This window comes from Eptatretus burgeri, chromosome 17 (genome assembly GCF_056783735.1).
Source record: "Eptatretus burgeri isolate ZD-2024b chromosome 17, Ebu_testis_v1, whole genome shotgun sequence".
In the NCBI taxonomy this organism is placed as follows: Eukaryota; Metazoa; Chordata; class Myxini; order Myxiniformes; family Myxinidae; genus Eptatretus; species Eptatretus burgeri.
The window spans coordinates 48,203,911-48,225,973 of NC_140977.1; the positions used below are offsets into that span (position 1 = coordinate 48,203,911).

At 42.1% G+C, this 22,063-nt stretch overlaps 1 protein-coding gene across 1 annotated transcript in view; it reads left to right on the forward strand.

The window, feature by feature from the left end:
* Nucleotides 1-253: 253 nt before the first annotated feature.
* The window catches only part of LOC147010021 (uncharacterized), an 85,215-nt gene continuing 63,405 nt past the window's right edge, over nt 254-22,063 (forward strand). Inside the window, exons 1-3 of the mRNA XM_085861102.1 lie at nt 254-617; nt 18,198-18,254; nt 21,233-21,340. Of these exons, the coding sequence (XP_085717228.1) occupies nt 446-617; nt 18,198-18,254; nt 21,233-21,340 (337 nt within the window). The 5' untranslated portion in view covers nt 254-445. The remainder of the gene's footprint in view (nt 618-18,197; nt 18,255-21,232; nt 21,341-22,063) is intronic.

A 22,063-nucleotide genomic window follows, 5' to 3' on the forward strand; every position in this document is an offset into this window, starting at 1 on the left:
TCTATTTTCATTGTTCTTTCCCATCCCAAACACCTTATATTACACTTGCTCAGGTTAAATTACATCTGCCAATCTTTTGCCCAATCTCTGCAAGTATCAACACTTTCCTGAATCTGATTACCACCCCCTCTGCTGTCCACCTCACCTCCAAGCTTTGTGTATCGTGTAAGCTGAAGTTGTCCATTCTCCCTTTAACCTTCTCGCTATGAGACCGATTATAATATTCCTCAAGTTAACATGAAGATCTAAACCAAAAATCGTGGGTTTCATCTTCATTCGAGTGACTTCGGTCAATCACAGGAACGTTAAACTCGGTTTGAATTTCCGTGAAATCCAATCACGTGGTTCAGACACTCAAAGATATCCGGACGAAGTTCTTGTCCGAGAGAGTGTCTGTGAGACCGGTACGTGGAACCGAACGTGGTGCTTCCTCGAGCTGAGGGTCATGGACAGAGACCTGTCGAGCTGCGCCCTCGATTCGAGCTCCTCGGACACCAAGTCGGGAAGTGATGGAGGGAACAGAGGGAGTCCGGGAGCGGTTGCTGGGATCTCCGGGTTCAGGATCCTGGACGTTCACAACCTTCGTGTTGGAGAGGACGGGACGGACCAGGGACCAGGTACGGGGTTCTCTCGTGGAGGAGATATCTATTTATTACGTACTCATCGAGGTTGATTAATTTAAAATAATAACCACTTGACGGGAGATTAATTTACCTCAGAACATTTTCTCCACAGAATCTGCAGATTCTTAAACCAATTAAATATTTCACTTTGATTTGTCGACGATCCATGAATATAACATTTTAAATGTATATAATCCATTGGACACGAACACATTATCGTGCACAGTGTATCTATGTACTACGTACAAACACTATTTTAATATCCCAATTAATCCCACCATGTGGAGTCAGCACGACGAGTTCTCCTCTCCACAATCCTCGATCCCAAACATTCCATCTTGTCCATCCATCTCCACCTTCTTCTTCTTCTTCAATTCTGGTCTGACTTTTCTGTGATCTGTATCAACATCAAAGGCTGATCTGATCAGACACCCCAACTAATACAGACGTGTCCACGATAGATATTCACGGATAAAACAACTTCTTCACCGCATCCTGACATCTTGATTCCTATTCCTTATACGATCATGATCCCTATTCCTTCTCATCATTCTTATTAACCTCCGCCATCGAAGATCGGAGGTTACTGTTTTCACCCCTTTCTGTTTGTTTGTTACTTACGAAATCTAAAGATTTGCACCACGTGATTCAGGATGGGTGATGGCTAGCGCTGATTAGATTTTGGTCAAAATCTAAAGATTTCGTAAGTATATTGATGACTTCCGTTTCTGTTTGTTTGTTTGTTATCTTGCCAAAACGAAGTTTTTGCAAGATATGTGAGTCAGCTTGTATGTTTTGTTTTTTTTTTGTCTGTAATTACGGATAAAAAATTCTGCAGAGCACAGTTATCATTGGAAATTTTTGTAACTTCGCATATCAGAGGCCTATAGAGGTCCCTTTCAGTGCACAAAATTTTGAAGGTCAAGGTCAAAGGTCAAGGTCACTTTGTCACAAATCAGGGGAGTCGACGAAACCCTTATTTTTTGAGTAATTTTGATCGGATCGTCTTCAAACTTCATGGGAATATAGTTCATGGTCTGGCGCTCAGCTGATTAATTTTTGGTGGCGATTGGCCTTGACCTTCATGGTTAGCGCCTCAGGTCAAACATATTTGACCCCAAGGTCAAATTTTCAAGTTTTAGGAACCATATCGTGTCGTACCTCAAATTGAACACCTCGATGAGTGCTTTCTAGATATGTCAAGCTTGAGACATTATGACGTCATTTGCTGACGTTATGAGGCAAAAGCATATTTTCATGGTTACTCTGTAGAACGATTCTCATCGGAATCTCTCGTACTCAGATATTCCTCAAGGAGTCGCTCCTGGTGGATAGCAGCTCTGTTCACCTCAGTGTGACCTTAAAGAAGTCACACGTGGTCACCTTTTGGCAAGATACGGGTCACCCTGAGGGTGACATTGGTTTATTTGTTTGTTTGTAGGCACGATAACTCAAGAACAGAAGATGCTACCAATGTCAAATTACACCATGTGATTCAGGAGGGTGATGGCTAGTGCTGATTAGATTTTGGTCAAAATCGGTCAAAGGTCAAGGTCACAGTGAGGTCAAACATCCAAAAAATAACTCGAGAACGGAAGAAGCTACCAATGTCAAATTACACCACGTGATTCAGGAGGGTGATGGCTAGCGCTGATTAGATTTTGGTCAAAATCGGTCAAAGGTCAAGGTCACAGTGAGGTCAAACATCCAAAACATTCGATTTTTGATGGTTTGGTACGGAATCATCGTAGAAACTTCTGGTTTGCGTCGCTACCTTCTCTCGAGACAGCTTTTATTAGACAAGGTCAGAGGTCAAGTTGACGATTTCGTAAGTACCAGTCTATGACTGCTTGTTTGTTTGTTAGTTTGTTTGTTTGTTTGTTACTTACGAAATCTAAAGATTTCGTAAGTATATTGATGACTTCCGTTTCTGTTTGTTTATTTGTTAGTTTGTTAGTTTGTTTGTTTGTTTGTTTGTTTGTTTGTTTGTAGGCACGATAACTTGAGAACGGAAGAAGCTACCAATGTCAAATTACACCACGTGATTCAGGAGAGTGATGGCTGGTGCTGATTAGATTTTGGTCAAAATCGGTCAAAGGTCAAGGTCACAGTGAGGTCAAATATTCGATTTTTGATGGTTTGGTACAGAATCATTGTAGAAACTTCTGGTTTGCGTCGCTACCTTCTCTAGAGGCAGCTTTTATTAGACAAGGTCAGAGGTCAAGTTGACGATTTCGTAAGTACCAGTCTATGACTGCTTGTTTGTTTGTTTGTAGGCACGATAACTCGAGAACGGAAGAAGCTACCAATATAAAATTGCACCACGTGATTCAGCAGGGTGATGGCTAGCGCTGATTAGATTTTGGTCAAAATCGGTCAAAGGTCACAGTGAGTTCAAACATAATTCCGTAAATTCATGTGGAGAAGTGGAGTATTTTTGCTTCGCTCAACGTTACGAGTTCGTTTTAACTTCAATTTTAATTGTGTCTTCGTTTTTTGCGATCGCTTAGGACGCTTAAAACTCGGTTGTCGAAATTCTGGTAAAAATCGGATGTTTTGGAAACGTTTTAAGATTGTATAAAAAATATTTCACTCGACGCGTCACGGGTCGTCACGTGATGCAGTGTGCTCGAGCAGACGCGTCATTGACCCACGTAAAGGTTTTCCGTGTGCGCGCTGACGGTGTTTTCGATAAAGATGGTGTTTAAAAGTAATTTTTTTATCCCAATAAAGGTTATCGTCGCATGCCTGACTCGCTGAGCCATCGGATTATGTAAAGATTGTTGGTGGATGGCCGAATATTACGGTTTTGTGACTTTGATAAAATAATATTAAATAATTGCGTGGAGAAGTGGAGATTTTTTGCTTCGCTCGATGTTACGAGTTCGTTTCAACTTCGATTTTAATTTTGTCTTCGGTTTTTGCGATCGCTTAGGACGCTTAAAACTCGGTTGTTGAAATTCTGGTAAAAATTGGTTGTTTTGGAGACGTTTTAAGATTGTATAAAAAATATTTCACCCGACGCATCACGGGTCGTCACGTGATGCAGTGCGCTCGAGCAGACACGTCATTGACCCACGTAAAGGTTTTCCGTGTGCGCGCTGACGGTGTTTTCGATAAAGATGGTGTTTAAAAGTCATTTTTTATCCCAATAAAGGTTATTGTCGCATGCCTGACTCGCTGAGCCGTCGGATTATGTAAAGATTGTTGGTGGATGGCCGAATATTACGGTTTTGTGACTTTGATAAAATAATATAAAATAATTGCGTGGAGAAATGGAGCTTCGGTCGACGTTACGATTTTTGATGGTTTGGTACAGAATCATCGTAGAAACTTCTGGTTTGCATCGCTACCTTCTCCAGAGACAGCTTTTATTAGACAAGGTCAGAGGTCAAGTTGACGATTTCGTAAGTACCAGTCTATGACTGCTTGTTTGTTTGTTTGTTTGTTTGTGAACAGGATTACGGAAAAACTCCTTGACGGATTTCGACGAAACTTGGTGGGGGGGTTAGGTCTGGTCCAAGGATCATGCCATTGGATTTTGGACTTGATCCAAAATCCAATATGGCCGCGATGGCGGCCAATTTGAAAAAATATTTCAATTTTTTTTTTTTTTGCATTTCTACATGTTTTAAGTGATTTCCAACCCTCCCCCTCAAAAGAAATTGTTAGAGAAAAAAAATTTTGCACATTTTTTTTCAACAAAATTTCGATTTTTTTTTTTTTGCATTTCTACATGTTATAAGTGATTTCCAACAAAAAAACATGCCAAAATTATAATTGCAGCTGATTTTGGAACTTCTGGTGGATATACCCACGTAAAATCAATTTCTGTCTCAAGGAATCTAGTTATGACAAATGAATTGAGTCTGTAAAAGTTAAAAGTAAAAGGGAAAGTTGCAAACTATAACTCTGTAGGCACTGTTGACGTCAAATTGAATGAAGAGGATATCAGGTTCACTTGAGTGACCTAGCAGTATTGGCGGCAGAGGTTTTGCACTCTACCGAGTGCTCCCCCTCTAGTTCTTCCTGATATCATCATTTTTATTCATTTCCCTCAGAGAGATCGTCGATTCTCTTAGAATGTGCATCTGCATTCGTCCAAGTAAACTAAATTATTACTTTCTTGTCCAGGAGTTTTTATATTTTTTAAGGAGAGTTGGGGTGCCAAATTAATATTTGATATTTTACAGATTTTTGCTATTTTTTTTTTTCAGAGACAGCCACTACATGGTGAAGGCCACCACCAACACATCCCATTTCGAACATATAAAGCTCATTCTAACCACTCACTCACTGACCGATAGATATTAATTTTCGGGACCTTCTGGGTGACGTAGAAAGTTGAAATTTCACGTGCCAACGGACATCGAAGTCGACAAACAGGGAAAAAAATCACAGAACCGTCGGAAAGCATCCATAAATGAAAAAATAAATAAATGAAAAAATTAATGCAGGCGAGTGACCCGAGACAATGGGGAAGCACGATAATTTCATGGGCCGACGGACATCGGAGCCAATACACCAGAGAGAAAAATCACAGAATCATGGGAAAGCACCCATAAATGCAAAAAAATGAAAAAAATAAAATAAATGCAGGTGAGCAACCCGAGACAACGGATAAGTACGGTTCGTTATTGCTTACAATGTGCAAGCATACGCCGCTAGTACCATTAAAAACGACGTTGGTCATATACCCGATACATCAACGTCTACTGCAGCAGTGACGTGTCTGCTGCACTGTGCGCTTGTAGGTGCCGAACCGGTACAAGATATATGTGGACTTGGAACTACTGACCTGAGCTGTCTGGTAGTTGTCATTGATCCCTGGTTGAAATGCCTGGTGTTGGCTCAGTGGTTAGGGCAGCGGCTTGGGATCCAAGGGTCCTGAGTTCAAGCCCCGTCGGCCGCTGAATTAATACACCAGGGGGTTGACTCAGCCTGTCATCCTTCCGAGGTCGGTGAAATGAGTAACAGTTCCAGTGTGTGTACTGGTAGAGGGGCACTGCATCAGCGACACAGTCGGCTTCAAGAAATGACAGCTACCCTGGCAGCTAAGCTGCCATACGACCACCTGGTTGAACTCCCCATTTGCAAATTCGTTGAAAATATCTCCCAGAGTCTGGGTTCTGTAAAATACTGTGCGAGCATACCATAGCTTCAAAAACTTTCTGCCAGCCTTCCGGATGCATACGCAAATGAAGACCATTTTAAGACCTACGTCCATTGTACTTGGTCAGTAGCTCAATTAAAGGTACTGAGAAAGTTTGTTCTTGAGATCGATATTACGTGCGCACTGTCACTCGAGCTAGCTTACTTAACTGTGCAAGGTACGTACGTACATGTACATGTCTCAAAAATCGCATTCTCTGAGCGTGCGGTGCTGCGTGAGCAAGTGTACTTGCAGACGAGATTGATTTCATTTGAATGAGCGCTTGGCCGATAGGGACCGCAACATAATTATTGGTCTGGGTTTCAGAATTACTTGCTCATATACACCACAAGTGTTAGAATAATTACATTTTAACGTAATTTTTGAATGGCCCCGAACCAGTAAATTGATCTTCAATATCACTATTACAAAGACGTGTAATAAAACGCCACTGGCCACTGCAAGAAAAAAAAACCTCAAAACATCTGGAAAATATAATCCCCACCCAACCCTCCCTCCTCCCCCCAGGATTTAAACCCATCCTAAAAGATAACCCTTTCTATTACCACTTTGTAAATAGTTCTCTCAGCCTAATCAAGCGGTTTTTTTTTTATCATCGACCAACTCAGATTTTTCATACAAACCCTCACTGTAACCACCACCTCCTCCAAAGTGCTTCAATTATCCAACACACTTTAAATCCCCATCCCTTAGTAATATCTATATCCTCACTTCCTTCTCTCTTGCTTGCCATGACCTCTGTTTCCCCATATGTATCCTTCATCTCCACTTTTCAAACTTTCCTGCCACACAAACAATACATCCTGGAATTCCTCCTCTGTCTGCCATCACCACCCAATCATCCACAAACCCTATATTCCAAAGGGTTTCCCAAACCCTATATTTCTCTCTCGATCTCCATCTCTCTCTCGCAACACAAAAACGATAAATGCAAACTGAACCTTATCTCAAACACCTCTGAGCTCCCAATACGACTTCTGCCTGTTGTGTTAACCCTCGTGTCAATCACCTCAACTATCCTTAGCACTTTTTCAGGCACCTCCTTCTTCCTCAAACAACAGCACACCACCTACCTCGGAACCTTCGCATATGTTTTGTCCATATTGAAAAAACGTGCAATGATGGAGTTAAAAAAAACACAAAACATGTCAAGGCTCGTATAAGAGCTAACACACACAATGTATAACAAAGGAAGCAGGAGACAAGAGGGGTGTGAGAGGGAAGCACAAAACGGTGAGGAACAGAGACATTCGGAGATCTGTGGAAGGGAAACTGATGGGGTGGGGTACATGGGGTAAACAAGATGGACACTACAGGGACTTTCAGGAAGGAAAGCAGGGAATTTGAAGGAGGTGGGTTTGGGGTGGATTAACGGGGGTAGAAAAGATCGAGGATTTGGATGGGGGAATATAAGAGTTGGTGGTGAAGAGCTGTTTCAAAGACCTGGAGGGAAGAGTGGGATTGAAGAGAGTGTGGGAGTTTGTTCCAAAGGCGGGGAAAAAGAGGAATGAAAGAATGAAGGGAGGCAGTGATTCTTGATTTTGGTAGTTTCTCTAGAAGGGGGTTGCTGGTGGACCTTGAGCATCTTGCGGAAATATGGGCGGGGCAGATAGCAGACAGAGCAGGGCAGGCGAGGCCGGAGAGGAGACAGTAGAAGACAGAAAGACCACCGACCTGCCTGCAGTGAGAGAGTGAGAGACCCAAAGATTCATCCTCATCGCGGGAGATACCAATGATCTTAAATGCCTTGGTTTCCACAGCGTGAAGCTGAGAAAGGTGAGAGGTGGGAACACCGGCCCAGAGGGAAGAGCAGCACTCCATCAGGCTGTGGATAAAAGCTTTGTATGTGGTCAGGGGCTCGGGTGTGCCAAGGACGGACTGCACGACAGACATGCCCATTTGGCGGCTGGTTTTGGAGACCAGGTTGGAAATGTGGCTTTCCCAGGAAAGATCATGGCAGATCATGAGGCCTAAAAGTTTGAATGAAAGGACTTCTTCAAGAGGATTGTTGAGACAGTAGATGGGAGGGGGGGTGGATTCCAGACGGTCCTTTCGGAGAGACAGTGAGAGTGTGAGATTTATCAGGATTGAAAGACATGTTCCAAGTGTTGGACTCACTTGTGATTTTATCCAGATCTGTGGAGAATGAAGAAGCTGCTGCTTGCTGATCTGAGGAATGACAGATGGTGCTCTTGCTGATCTAATTGCTTGGCATAAGGTTGAGTCATCAGTAAAGAGACAAAGAGGATTTCTCAGAGAGTTGGAGAGATCATTGATGAAATCCAGAAAAAGAACAGGGCCCAGAATGCTGCCTTGAGGAACTCCAGCCTGGACAGGAAGATGGGATGAGACAACTCCATTAAGGGCCACACGTTGACTGCGATAGGAGAGGAAGTTTGCCAGCCACGAGTGTAGGGAGATTGCCTTGGATGCCATAGCATAAAACATAAGATAATGCTTCGGTTTAATTCCAAAATATACAGAATAAGTAGTCTCAGGATAAAAAAAAATGTTCAGTTCCATTGAGATAAATAAAATGAAATAATCTAACAATATAAAACACAGTGTGTATCTCGGAATCTGTATATTTGTGTATTTGTCTGTCCCCATTCATAAGGACGATTTAAGTAGGGTTTTAAAGGGCAATCTTTTAACACGACTGTGTGTTAACTACGGTCTACCTTTTTTAGAATAAAAAAAGTTGAAAAACAATTTCCATAAAAGAGTAATTACATCTCTTCCATTGGACGTGTAGATGGTGACTTGCAAACCGAGCCTCAACGGTGGTGTACATAAACATTAAAAATAAAAATAAATAAATAAATAAATAAATAAAAGGTGCAGGGAGGTGAAATTCGCTGCACGTGAAGTGAACCACGCAGAGTAAAACGAGTGTTCATTTACATCCGTAGGATGCCGAATAAATAAGCCTACTTTAATAAATATATTGAAAAAAAAATCTATTAATGAGCCGATGAGCATTCCTTGTCTGACTCAGGTGTTTCAAACATAAATATGTTGATAACCATATAAACGGTATTTTTGTAACAACAGCATGTTTGTAGAATTTCGTTCAACAAAGGTCAACATGTTAATGCTTGAAAAAACATTTTAAGGCTTTAGGCTTTACACTATTTTCTACCGATATAAAACATCGTGTTTACTTCTGTGTCTGTCGGTGACACTATATTTTACACAATAGCAGAAGTACTAAAAGTCTAAAAAATATTTATTTCAAACAGGGGGTGAAAGTGCTGCTGATATAAGAAAGTGATTAGTGCAAGAGAAGAAGCAAAGACAGAGAACCAGTCAGGATCAAAACCAAGTAGCTGCGAGACGAGCCTCACAGATAATATATAGGAGAGAATGCCGCAAGAACAAAAGCCAAGAAGATATGGACAGGTGGAGAAGAGATGTTAAACAAAGGAGAGTGGAAATAGTGGAGAACAAGATCCAAGAGGGGTCTTCAATTTTGTATCTATAAAAATGTCCCTGAATAAGCCATTTTGTTGAATAAAATTACTCCAACCCATCATTTTGACTGGGTTTTATACTGATTTTGATTTTTTAAAGTATATTTTGACAGCACTGAAAATAATAAAAACTAGAACGGGTACTCAGTAGAGCGCATACCTTCGCCAACGCTACATTTTGTCCCCCTCCCCCCCCCAGAAACCGTTGATTGTGAGGGTATTTAATCCCATACCACATCTACCATCTCAAATGTGTTATGATGGCTTAAAAACATTAAATTTCCTGCTGTTTGACACTGATTCACGTACATTGTATAATTTCTGTATGAACTCCCTGACCTTTTTGGGTGTCGGTGTCAAGTCAATCTGATGACAACTGGTCACATTATAAGAAATTATTTTCTGGCATTTTAGGGGCATTTAGCACACACGAGTTTCTGTTTTTCTAAATATGTTATTTATTGTGAACAAACAAACATTCATTTTCAGAAAGTATGACATCTGAAAGTACTAATTCAGCTGTGTGTACTATATGTAGAGCGTATGACATTAGCTAGTTGCACGATAGGGGGTTGAAGTACTATCGATAAATAGAACTATAAGTTGTGAAATACGCCTCTCCTGGTGCCAAAGTCCCATTGGTTTGCATGGAGAGAACTATGTTTTTGCCTGCTAATCCATTTTTATTACCTGCATCCTTACAACTGTAAAATATGCATATCTTTTATTTTTTAATATCTTCAAATTGCACCAGCAGCCGAAAGCATCATGGCACATAAGAATGACACATTTGAAGCACACATCAGGTGATCGTGTTTTTTTTAGAATAGTTGACATCAGCTGGTTGTGGTTGCGCAATCCAAAAGTAATACGTCAGCTGGCTCCTAATTTATAAAAAGGAACATTTTTTGTTTAGTGTGAGTAGGTGCTACTAAGGTATGCACATTTTGTAAGCTCAGTGACACCCCCCCCCAATACTTTAAACTCACCAATAAAGTCACTGTCAAATATTACACATCACAGGATCTTCTTCTTCTTCTTCTTTCGGCTGCTCCCTTTCGGGGTCGCCACAGCGGATCATCCGTATGATCCGCATAGTGATTTGGCACATGTTTTACGCCGGATGCCCTTCCTGACGCAACCCTGGTCGCCTCTTACAACACAGGGATATGGTACACCTATTTTAACCGGGGTATACACCGGCCCAGTATACTGGTACTCATTTCGCCGACCTCGGAAGGATGACAGGCTATTACACATCACAGGATAGGGAATTGAATTCTAAACATTTTGAATCTACTTACATGCAAATTGTATAAGAATTGACCACGTTATGATAATAAAGGTCGTTGACCCCCCCCTGACCTTTGACCCAAACGGCTAACAAAGGTAATGACGTCATTGTGTCATATCATATATCACAAGATTGGGCATTGAATTCACAACATTTTGGCATTGGTTGCATGCAAATTGGATAAAAATCGACCACACTATGGCAAAATGACGATTTTGACCTTTTCATGACCTCGACCTTGATCTTTGTACTCTTAATTTTGTAATCGGTATTAGAGTGTGGGGAACAGCACAGTCAACATTTTGGTGTTGGTTTCATGCAAATCGGATAAGAATTGACCGTGTTATGGCTAAAACCGCACATTTTGCAATGTCGTGACCCACCCTGACCTTTGACTCCCAACCGCTAATAAGGGTTATTACGTGATTGTGTCATGTCACATATCACAAGATGGGGCATTGAATTCTGAACATTTTGGCATTAGTTGCATGCAAATTGGATACAAATTGACCGCGCTATGGTAAAAAGACAATTTTGACCTTTTCATGACCTTGACCTTTGACCCGATCGCTCCCAAAATCTAATCAAATGGTCCTCGGATAATAACCAATCATCCCACCAAATTTGCTGCGATTCAGTTCAATACTTTTGGAGTTATGCGAATAACAAACAAACAAACACACATATTCACAAATGAATAAATAAATACACAGCGATCAAAACATAATCTTCGCAACAAAGTTTGCGAAGGTAACAAGTCTGAAGACGACAATGGTTCACGAGCGGTATTTGACAATGTAGATTGTTTCAGAAGTCAAGGATGAGACAATGTGAAAATGTTTGAACAAGTTATAAAAATGATCAACATGATGTGGTACGAGTGACAGGTTATTCGCTGCAAAATGTCGAAAACCCGGTTTCGTTCAACAACTTTAAAAATTTGACCTTTGCATAACCTTTAAAGGTCCCAAAACAATGTTGTGGACATTAAAATAAGCAAACAGGATACGTGCTATAGCTTAATGCAGTTAGTTCGTCGAAGAAGGTCGAAAACCCGGTCCGATTCCCACAACTTTGAAAATTTGACCTTTGTGAACTTTAATGTCAAAGGTCAAGGATTATGACCTTTGGTGCAAAACTTCCTCTGGAACATTCCAGGAATAATATAACGTCATATAGGCTATATGGCATTTCGCACTCCTCAGATTATTCATACTTTGATGAAATCAGCGTAAAAACAAACTTTAAGGGGGCGCCACGGGCAAGGTGTTCAAGATAGAGAAAAATGGTTTCAAGACTTTAGGTGGGGAATGACCTCAAGATTATGGATAAACAATATTGTCATCCTTGCTCTCAAAGTTTGGGCGGTCGTCTGATTTTTATGTCAAAATTCGAAATTTTCTAAGTTCATGACCTTGTGACCTTGACCTTGGGATGAAAATGAAAAATCGAGCTCCGTGGGGCTATGCAGGTGCCATTGGGCTAACCAAATACCGAAACCTCTGCCAGATTCGACAAACCCCTCGAAGAAGATGGATTTTTATGTCAAAATCGCAATTTTATAAGTTTGTGACCTTGTGACCTTGACCTTGGGAAGAAAATGAAAAATCGAGCTCCGTGGGGCTATGCAGGTGCCATTGGGCTAACCAAATACCGAAACCCCTGTCAGATTCGACAAAACCCCTAGGAGAACATGCAAATTGAAATCGGCTACCCCCTAAAAACACGTGTTTTTTGGGCGTGGCTCCGGCCATTATGGGCGGACCACGCCCATTTTCTGGAAAACACAACTTGATCATGATATAAACCTCCCACCAAAATTTCATCAGGATCTGATCAAAACTAACGGAGCTATGCTCGGGACAGTCAGACAGACAGACAGACAGACAGACAGACAGACAGACAGACAGACAGACACACAACAATAACGAATATAGTGGTCACTTATATTTTTCGTGAAAATATTTTCTCGTGAACCAATAATCATCTACTTAAATCAAACAGGGGACAGATGATACGAAAAATAAATAATTTTATTAGAGTAATCTATACTCACAAGTGCATGCCCGTAGGTACGTGGCCGAACGTGCAAACCAAAAAAAAAAAAAAAAACTTTCAAACCGCGTGCCGGAAACAACAACCACACAGGCCGTTCCTTCGCTCTCACGTGCCCGTACGTGCGTGCTCGTACGTGCGTGGCCGTACGTGCAAAAAAATATATATATATACTTTAAAACTGCTTGCCAGAAACAACCACACAGGCCGTTCCTTCGCTCTCGCGTGCCCGTACGTGCGTGGCCGTACGTGCAAACCAAAAAGAAACGATCAAACAACCACACAGGCGGTTCCTTCACTGTCGAAAACGACGACTGGATTGGGGCATTGTGTTTTAGAAAATCGAGAAAGTACAGAAATCGAGAAAGAAAGAATACAGTAAGTCGTCACTGTCTGGAAGTTCGCATATCGCAGTTACGATTATTCGCAATTTAGTTTTAATGGCCAATTATTCAATTCGCGCCAACGTATTTTGCTTTTCGCAATGTCATCGCAAGGAAAAACACGGAGAGAAGAGAAGAGAAGAGAAGAGAAGAGAAGAGAAGAGAAGAGAAGAGAAGAGAAGAGAAGAGAAGAGAAGAGAAGAGAAGAGAAAAAAAAAGTTCGTGCAAAAAACATATATATATATATATATATATATATATATATATATATATATATATATATATATATATATATATATATATATATATATATATATATATATATATATACTTTCAAACTGCGAGCCAGAAACGTCAACCACACAGGCCGTTCCTTCGCTCTCACATTCTCGCAACAACCACACTTCCACACACAGAGTTAATTAAAATCAAGTTTACCTCCCTGTCCTTGCTTGCCATGACATTCACTGCCATGTAACCGGCACAGCCCATGACGTCATCGTTGGCCAGCCGAGCACCAGCCTATGCAGCCACGTCTACGCAGCAACGTGTCATGTCATTGGTTGGTAAATAAATGGCCGCAGCAACGTGTCATGTCATTGGTTGGTAAATAAATGGCCATAACTTGAGAAGCACTTGTCCGATTAATAACAAACCTTGAAAAGGCACATCCACAGGGCCCCAGAAATATACCTGGCAAGTTTCAATTGGATCGGACCAGTGGTTGTCGAGAAACAGCGGTCACAGACACACACACACAGACACACACACACATTGCCTCTTATCTATCTCTCTATCTATAATTCCAGCAATGTGTGTGTGTGTGTGTGTCTGTGTGTGTCTGTGTGTGTGTGTGTGTGTGTGTGTGTGTTTGTGTGTGTGTGTCTCCTCCATAACTCCAAAACCATAAAACCTAGCAGCTTGAAACTTTGTATGCATACTATGAAAACTCCAAGGAAGAGCAAGAGTGAAAATTGGGTGTTTGGGTTAATTAAAACACCCCTTTTGAAGATAATTAATGGCCTTATTTAATTATGTCCTTTATCAGGTGCTCCTCGACCACCTTGCTGTCTGGGGTCTCAAGGCGTTTCCTGGGTAACCTCACTGCGGTCTGAAGTCGCCATGTTTTTTGACTTGCTCAACCACACTTTGATTTGGAAGAGACCGCAACGATTTATTTACGATAAAGTTTTTTGTCCCCACTTTCTTCACTCATAATATCGAATGCCTGTTCATCATAGGTACGAATCGCTGGGTATATTGCAATGCTTATAAACACTTGGAGAAACCAGCATTTGTGGCTTTATTTCATTTGCGCACATGAATAACCGAGAGAAGCTCCAGAGTTGAAAGTATCAGCAGTTCCGACTCCTTCAAAAAGTGTTGATTTGTCCAATTCGTACATTGCACGGGCATTTCCAGGTGCATAGTTGTATCGACGGCAATTAGTAATCACTTGCCAAGGCAAGCATTCCTTTGGAGTGCTTCAGTGCTTAAGCCACTTACCGAGCTGTACAGTACAGTTCGTGTCCTGATCGCGATGTACAGTCGACAGTTACTACAAGGTAGAGGTACGTTTACAGCACACATGGACGTGGTACATATTGGTAGATTTGGATCTGTACGGACTCTCCGTGGGTGTGTGGACATGACATGCCATGCCATGCCATGCCTGTTACGGGTGCCATGGTGGCAAAGTTTCATCCCCTCTCTTATGGAAGTTATTTCAGGGTTTTCCTTTGTCCTCGCGCCTGTTTTTAAAGCATTTGGTTATCGGATTTGCTTTACAAAGGTTAAATGGTTTCTCTTTGTGAGTTTCAAAGCAAAATTTATTTGACAACACCCGATTTCTGAGCCATTTGCCGAATGAAATTATCTTCTAAATTACCGAGCCAATTTTTTTTCCACCCATCACACAGCTGTTCATAAAGATTATTGTTTGTGAACATATCCCTGAAACGTCTACATAATTAATGTAACGTTGCTTTTTGGTGAAAGCCACGAGTGTTGTATACAACACTTCTTCTCAAGGTTTCTGTATTTTATACAATACGTACTGTAGTCCGTAATCGCACTGACTCCAACCTGCTGATTCCCGAAAAATTACCAACAGTGTGTGTGTGTGTGTGTGTGTGTGTGTGTGTGTGTGTGTGTGTGTATGTGTGTGTGTGTGTGTGTGTGTGTGTGTGTGTGTGTGTTGTTGATTGGTATCAACATATGCAGGTTTCAGAATGTGGAATGGAGTCCTCCCAGGGCAGGCTCAAAGTATCCACCTCTCGCCGATCACGCAAGCTGTTGACTCTCAGAAACTTGTCTTCTGATTGCGTTGTGGCTTTGGGTCTGCCAGACCTCTTCCTGTCAGAGTTTCCTCCAGTTTCCAAGTGCCTTTTGATGGTGTAGGAAACTGTACTCACTGACACCTTGGCTTTCTTTGCAATTCCTCAAAAGGAAAGACCTACACTTTTAAGGGTTATAATGGTCTGTCTGTCTTCCTTTGTTATTTGTCTTTTTCTTGCCATTATGATAGCAATATACTCCTTCCTGCAGTGCAATATTGTCCAAATAATGCTTCAGAGGGTGCAGCAACACAGTCTGTTCCAACACTGCTTTTATACAGACAGAGGGTTTGTAACTAATCAACAAAAGTTGGGACACCTGTAGAAATTGTTTGCTTCAACTTTCAAGGCTTAATTTACTTCCATTGCTGCAGAACACCTGCAGTTGCTAACCCATTACTTGTTCCCTGAAAAGGGCCTTTTTTAACAACTCTGAAATTTACATTATATTTCAGTTGTTGGTAACCTAAACTTTTTTTAACCTCTGGCAGTTTACCGCTTCGCTTTGTACCATTTGAGGTTATTCACTGAACTTGAACTGCTTAAATTTCAGTAAAAACTGGAAAAATGGGGGTGTTCTAAAACTTTTGACCAGTAGTGTATACACACACACACACACACACACACACACACACACACACACACACACACACACACACACACACACACACACACACACACACACACACACACACAGTTATCATATTTATTCTCCTCGTGAAGAATCTCTCCTGTGCTCAACCATCACCTTAATATCCCTAAGATCCCTGCAAGTCTTTTCCCTGCTCTTCGCCAACTTGTAAATAATATTGTTACGGTTGTGGAAATTCACAGAACACCATTCAAGCTTCCCAGAGATCAGTTATGTCGATAAGTGTGTGTTCAGATTAGATTTCCCCACCGATGTCTAAAGGGATTTATTTGTGTAACCGGGCTGTGTTTTTTGAGTCAGCCATTATTCTTTTGCTATCTTTATTTTGGAACAACCACTACTTCAACAACCACAACCGCATCTCAACAACCACGCCATCCCCACCACAGAGCAAACACAACATTGCCTCACCTTCATCTCCACAAACTCCTCCATCTTTTCGCCAGCCACGGCGAATCCCACGGACGAGCGGAATCTCCGCTGACAGACGCGGGAGCTGATGATTTCTACAATGTCCACTTTCCACGGCTGATTATTTCTACAACGTCCGCTTTCCACGGCTGATTATTTCTACAACGTCCGCTTTCTCCGCATTTCGCGACGAAAGTGGATCAAAATACCAAAAGGGGCGGAGCCAGCGGGGGGGTGAAAGGTCGAAGGTGGGGGATCAAACTCACCTCCCACAGACCCCATAAAAAGGCGTGCTGGAACGCACAGCGAGTGAGTTCTTCTTGCCTGGAGAGTTTGCCTGGAGTCGGTCTGGGTTCGCCAAGCAGTGAGTCGAGTTGAGTCGGTCTGGGTGCGCCGTGGAGTTCGTCTGAAGTCTGGGAGCGGAGTCGAGCTGCAGTCTCTTTTGGAGTCGCGGTGCAGTCGGGAGAACACCACAAGGTTCGAGTCCATTGGGGGGGCAGTTGGAGCACAGCAAAGCCTGGAGTGCAGCCAAGCCTGCAGGGCCATGCAGAACTGCGGGAAGGTGGAGAAAGCTGGAGAGAGGTTGCCAGCCAGCGAGTCACCACGAGGGTGGCAGGTAACCAGCACGGTCTCGAGGAGCTCTTGCGGTCTTCACAGTTCCACGAACATCAAGGCTTACAGGTCCAGTCTGCCCTTTCCTTTCCTGGGGTTTTTCTTTGCATGAAAGTTGTGGTGCCGTGTCCTTAAGTAGAATTGTTATAAGTGTACGTAATAAATAGACAAACGGCTGTAGGCTTTGTCACTCGAGTCCTGTCCCTTACCCCCATTGCATTAATTGCCTTGACTGCATACGTGTGTAAATAAATGTCCTTGTTTAAATGTTTACCTGTTCGTTGCATCCTTTCCTGTCATTGACTGCCATTATTACGTACGGAATATTAGCTGGCTGTTAATAGCCAATAAAGTAATCAGATCCGGTGGGGCTTGGCAATATACAACCGCTCGGCAAATCGCAAACGGCGCGAGCTGCGTACAACAGCTCGTATCCGTACAGGTCTCGTCGAGGTGTAAATCCCCGGCATTGCTGTCTACGCGCATACTTAGGTAAATCGACAATTCGGCGATCAGACCCTGTCGCGCGTGGACAGAATAGATGGCTGATTTACGGTGTGATTAAAAACACACTCGAAGCTGGATTTCGGCGTTGATCCGAAAGCTGCGACTCGGTTTGCCACGTCCAGTGGACACGCGGCTGCGATTAGTTAAAAGCGGTCGCTCGCACGCCGGAGTGGTGAGGAACCATAACAATATATTCACCTTCCGAGTCAATTCCTCACATTACCCTATCCATGCTTCCTGACTTGCATTTACCACTACTTTGTCTTTTTTTTCTTTTTCCTGCATCTTTCAAGGCCTTTTATTTCTTACTAATTGCTTCATGAACCTCTGAATTCTACCACTACTTTGTACCAACATCCGATATAGCTTTCTTTGGAAGAACTCAATTTACATGGTTCTTGTCCTGATAACCGACTGAGCTTGCCCAATCAAGGCCTTGGGTCACATGAACGTACATGTGTTGATGCAATATGGTGTCGATTGTTTTTTGTGAAACTTTTCAAAAAACATTTCTCAACAAACTGCGTTTTCTACCCTGATACTTAATTCTTTTTTTCTGAATTGGAGTCCTGTTTTTGTTTCTGGTTCAGAAGTGTTGAATTCATGGTTATTTTGATTGATTGTCTTTTGTCAGTGTTATTGTGTACTTTGTTTAAAGCAGATTTTGTTTCTCTGCAGATTCTATTGTGGTGGTGAAGGTGGAACCAGAATGTCCAGATGATTCTCTCTCACAAGGTAAGAATGCAAAATAAACTTGTGCATTGCCTTTAGTTTCAGATGTATTTTCACCTTTTTAGTCTCGCCCCGAAGGAGATGTAAGACTGTTGCAGAGAGAGTGTGCATGCGTGCGTGTGTGCCTGAGTGCGTGCATGTGTGCACGTGTGTCTGTCCACATCCACATGTTTTTGCTTTAAAAAAAATTTTTGCTTACAACTGCTTGTCTAATCAATGTGAAACTTTAAACATAGGAGGGACTCCACCCACATGGAGAAAATTTTGTTGCTAACTCTGTCACATGATATGGTAGCCATATTGGATGAAAGGAAAAATATTTGGACATCATTTTCTCTGGAACTGCTCAATGAAAATTATTGAACATTGGCATATGTCTTCATCTCCCCATGGGATACGTAGGGTGATAATGATGATATCATCGGTGAAGTGGTATTCCACCTATAATTGGTTGAATTGAAATCCTTATTCAAAAATCTGAAACTTCATATGTCTGATCTATGACCGGATGTGAGTGAAGAATTAAATTGATGATGTCATAGGTCACAAAGTCGTTCCTGCGGTAATTTTGCGAAGCATCATCTGATTTCCATCGGCTTTGTTACTCACGATGCCATCGCATGTGTCTTTTGTTGCCTCTTCCACAACTGAGTAAAATGTGCTTCACTCGTGATTAAAACTGTACCACCACTTGGCGAAAGTTGTCTGCTCAATTTACGTGTTCTTTTTGAAAGTTTTCCCCATCAACGTTTGTGTCCAATTTATTTATTTTACCTTAAATCATGTCCAGTAAACCAAAAGCGTGGACGAGAGGTCTAAAATATAAACTAAAAGCAAAATGTCCGCCCATAATTTGTGCAGACATGGGGCCGTTCCGAGATTACGTAACGCTAAGGTGCGTGGGAGGTTTCATCAACTCCTCAATACATTTATGATTTTGAGTTTTGATCCGAACAAAACTGCTCCCTATCCGGATGTAACGTCAGCACGGCATTTATCTTATTTTACCTCACGAGTGTTTGTGACGTTGTATTTTGTTATACAGGGTGGTGCAGAGTCGACTGACACATTTGGATATGCGATAATTTTTTCAACAGCAAGAGAGGGATGAAATGAAAGACATGAGGTTTATGTTCAAAGCTTGAAATTTTATTCTTTATTGTAGATAACATGAGGAAGGTGACCTCCACCAGTTGCAGTGCATTGTCTTAGACGCTCCACAAAATTATCAAAAACTCAGCGCAACAGATTTTGATCTTGATTGATGACGGCAATTTCAGCTTGAATTGCACATTTCAGCTCCTGTGTTACGTGTGGATGATTCCTGTACACACGTTCTTTGAGATATCCCCATAAGAAGAAGTCTGGGACTGTGAGGTCAGGGAAATGCACTGGCCAGCGGATGGCTCCAAAACGTGACATAACCTGATGGTAGAGATTGCGGACCACATCCATACTGCGTCTAGTAGTGTGTGCTGTGGCTCCATCTTGTTGCAAGTAGAGGTTGTTGGGATCAACACCAAGTGGTTAAAATGGCATCAAATCCTCTCTGCAGCCACACCCACTGAACCCAACCCCTTGGACAGGAGAGCGGTCTGAAATAAGTCATTCAGCTCTGCACCACCTTGTATTAAAGGTATGGTATTAATTTGTGATTGGAATGATGCTGTTTGGAATGAAAATATAGAGAGATTGAGTTTAAAGGCGTATGAGGAAATTATGTGAGGGTTTCCACCCATGACATTCGTGGATTTGGCATTTGCAGTTTCGCCATTGACATCGACATATTAACCACCTTACTTCTGTTGTGATCAGCGACAGTAAGTTTTCTGCCCAAGTCCTTCACGAACCGGTTGTCGACGCCTGACATCTGACTGAAGGTGTCACAGGAATGTGGAATTTATTGGTTCATGGTTTAGCATTTGCCATTTCCGCATTGTCTGTTTGCTTTTGGACTCCCACACGTGCATAGCACGGGTACCTTGCCAGTATGTATACATAATTAAAAGCCCAATCACATCTCTCACCCATAATTGGAGGAACATCCATCGCTCGACTGTGGTAAGTGTAACATGGTCCGTGGGTTTTGAGTTGATTACATTGCCATGTAACAGGGACCTATCAGAGGCAGGCCTATCAGAGGAGTAAGTCATTAGGAGGCAGGCAAAGATGGAGTCAATAGGAGGATGCTGGATAGGATTTGGGTTTTGGCTGTTACTCCTCTTCACTCATCCTCTCAAACCCTCTACCCTAGTTGAGAGTGGTGGGAGAGCTGCCCAACAACAAAGGGAGGAAGGCCAACAGACTGACAGACAAAGATGCTGCAGAACATCCATCCATATGTTGTGTGCCTTGGGCGTTGTACACAATCCCAAGAGATGTACTCTGTTTATTACATTTGTCAGTGTATGTCCACCTTGGTAATCACGATTTATCTCGACACAGCATCGATACATTAATTAGGCTACCTCAGTGGACGGAGGAGGTCATGTTTTCACCCATGTCTGTCTGTTTGTCTGTCTGTGCGCAGAATATCTCAAAACGTTATGGACAGATTTGGATGAAATTTGGTGGACAGGTTGGGTGTTTGATGTCAACAAATTGATTTAACTTTGGAGAAGATCCAGATTCTATAATTGTTTGAAATGATTCTTCACCATCGAGAGACAGGGCCAAAAACACTATATATGGCACGGTATTTCAAAAGGTTGTGGATTGATTTGGACAAAATTTGGTGGACATGTTTGGTATGTGAAAATAACAAATTAATTAGATTTTGGTGAAGAGGCTGAATCACAATCTGGATATCAGTGGGATACAAAGTATACAATGTTCAGTCTGGTGGACGTATGCTCTCTTGTGAGTGCCGCTCCATGAGTTCTCCACTGTTCCAATGTAACAACAATTGAATTTAAATGCCGAACACAACCTGTATTCAATGATCATGTTCCTGCTCAGGACACAAATTGGATTTTGTGCAGGTGAAATGGGTCGAGAAGAAGCAGGATACCTCTATGGCAATGCTCTTCGGACTTCAAACGGCATCCACGTGAAGGATGAGTTGAATGAAGATTCTTTCTCTGCAGATGGTGAGTACATTGAGGCTTTTGTTGTCAAGAATAGTTCTTTGTGATGCTTTCCTGCATCTCATTTCATTATTTAGATTTCTGAGGTCTGAAGAACAAGAAGACCGTTCTTGTTTTGGGAAAAAGCACGGTTTATTTTCAAAAACAGTTTAACTATCATAACAATCTGCTTTAATAAACCTTATAAAAGCTGATGAGCACTGTTTAGATTGTTGAGAGATCAATTTGCTTTTCAGTGTATTATTGGTGGTTCAGGAAGTAACTGGAGGGGGAGCACTCGGTAGAGTGCAAAACCTCCGCCGCCAATACTGCTGGGTCACTTAAGTGGACCTGATATCCTATTCATTGTAGGTCAAAACGGATCAGACAATATCTGCTGCTCTTCCTTCGCTCCAATCGGTTCTTCTGACCACGTCCTTGTCAAGGTGGACATCTCTCTGGCTGTTATCAGAGAATCACCTCACCGCCGTCGAGTCTGGCATTTCACTCAAGCCGACTGGCAGGGTCTCCGAGCAGCCATCAAACTTACAGACTGGTCTCCTATCACTACTTTCTCAAACATCAACTCATCCTGGGAATTCTTTCAAAGAAACTTGCTCTCCCTCATGCACAGATTTATCCCCTCTCGTGTTCGGTTGTCCTTCCCTTCCTCCCGCCCTTGGTTTACTGAAGCTTGTGGCGAGGCAGTTGTCCTGAAACAACTTGCCTTTGCCTCATGGAAAGCAA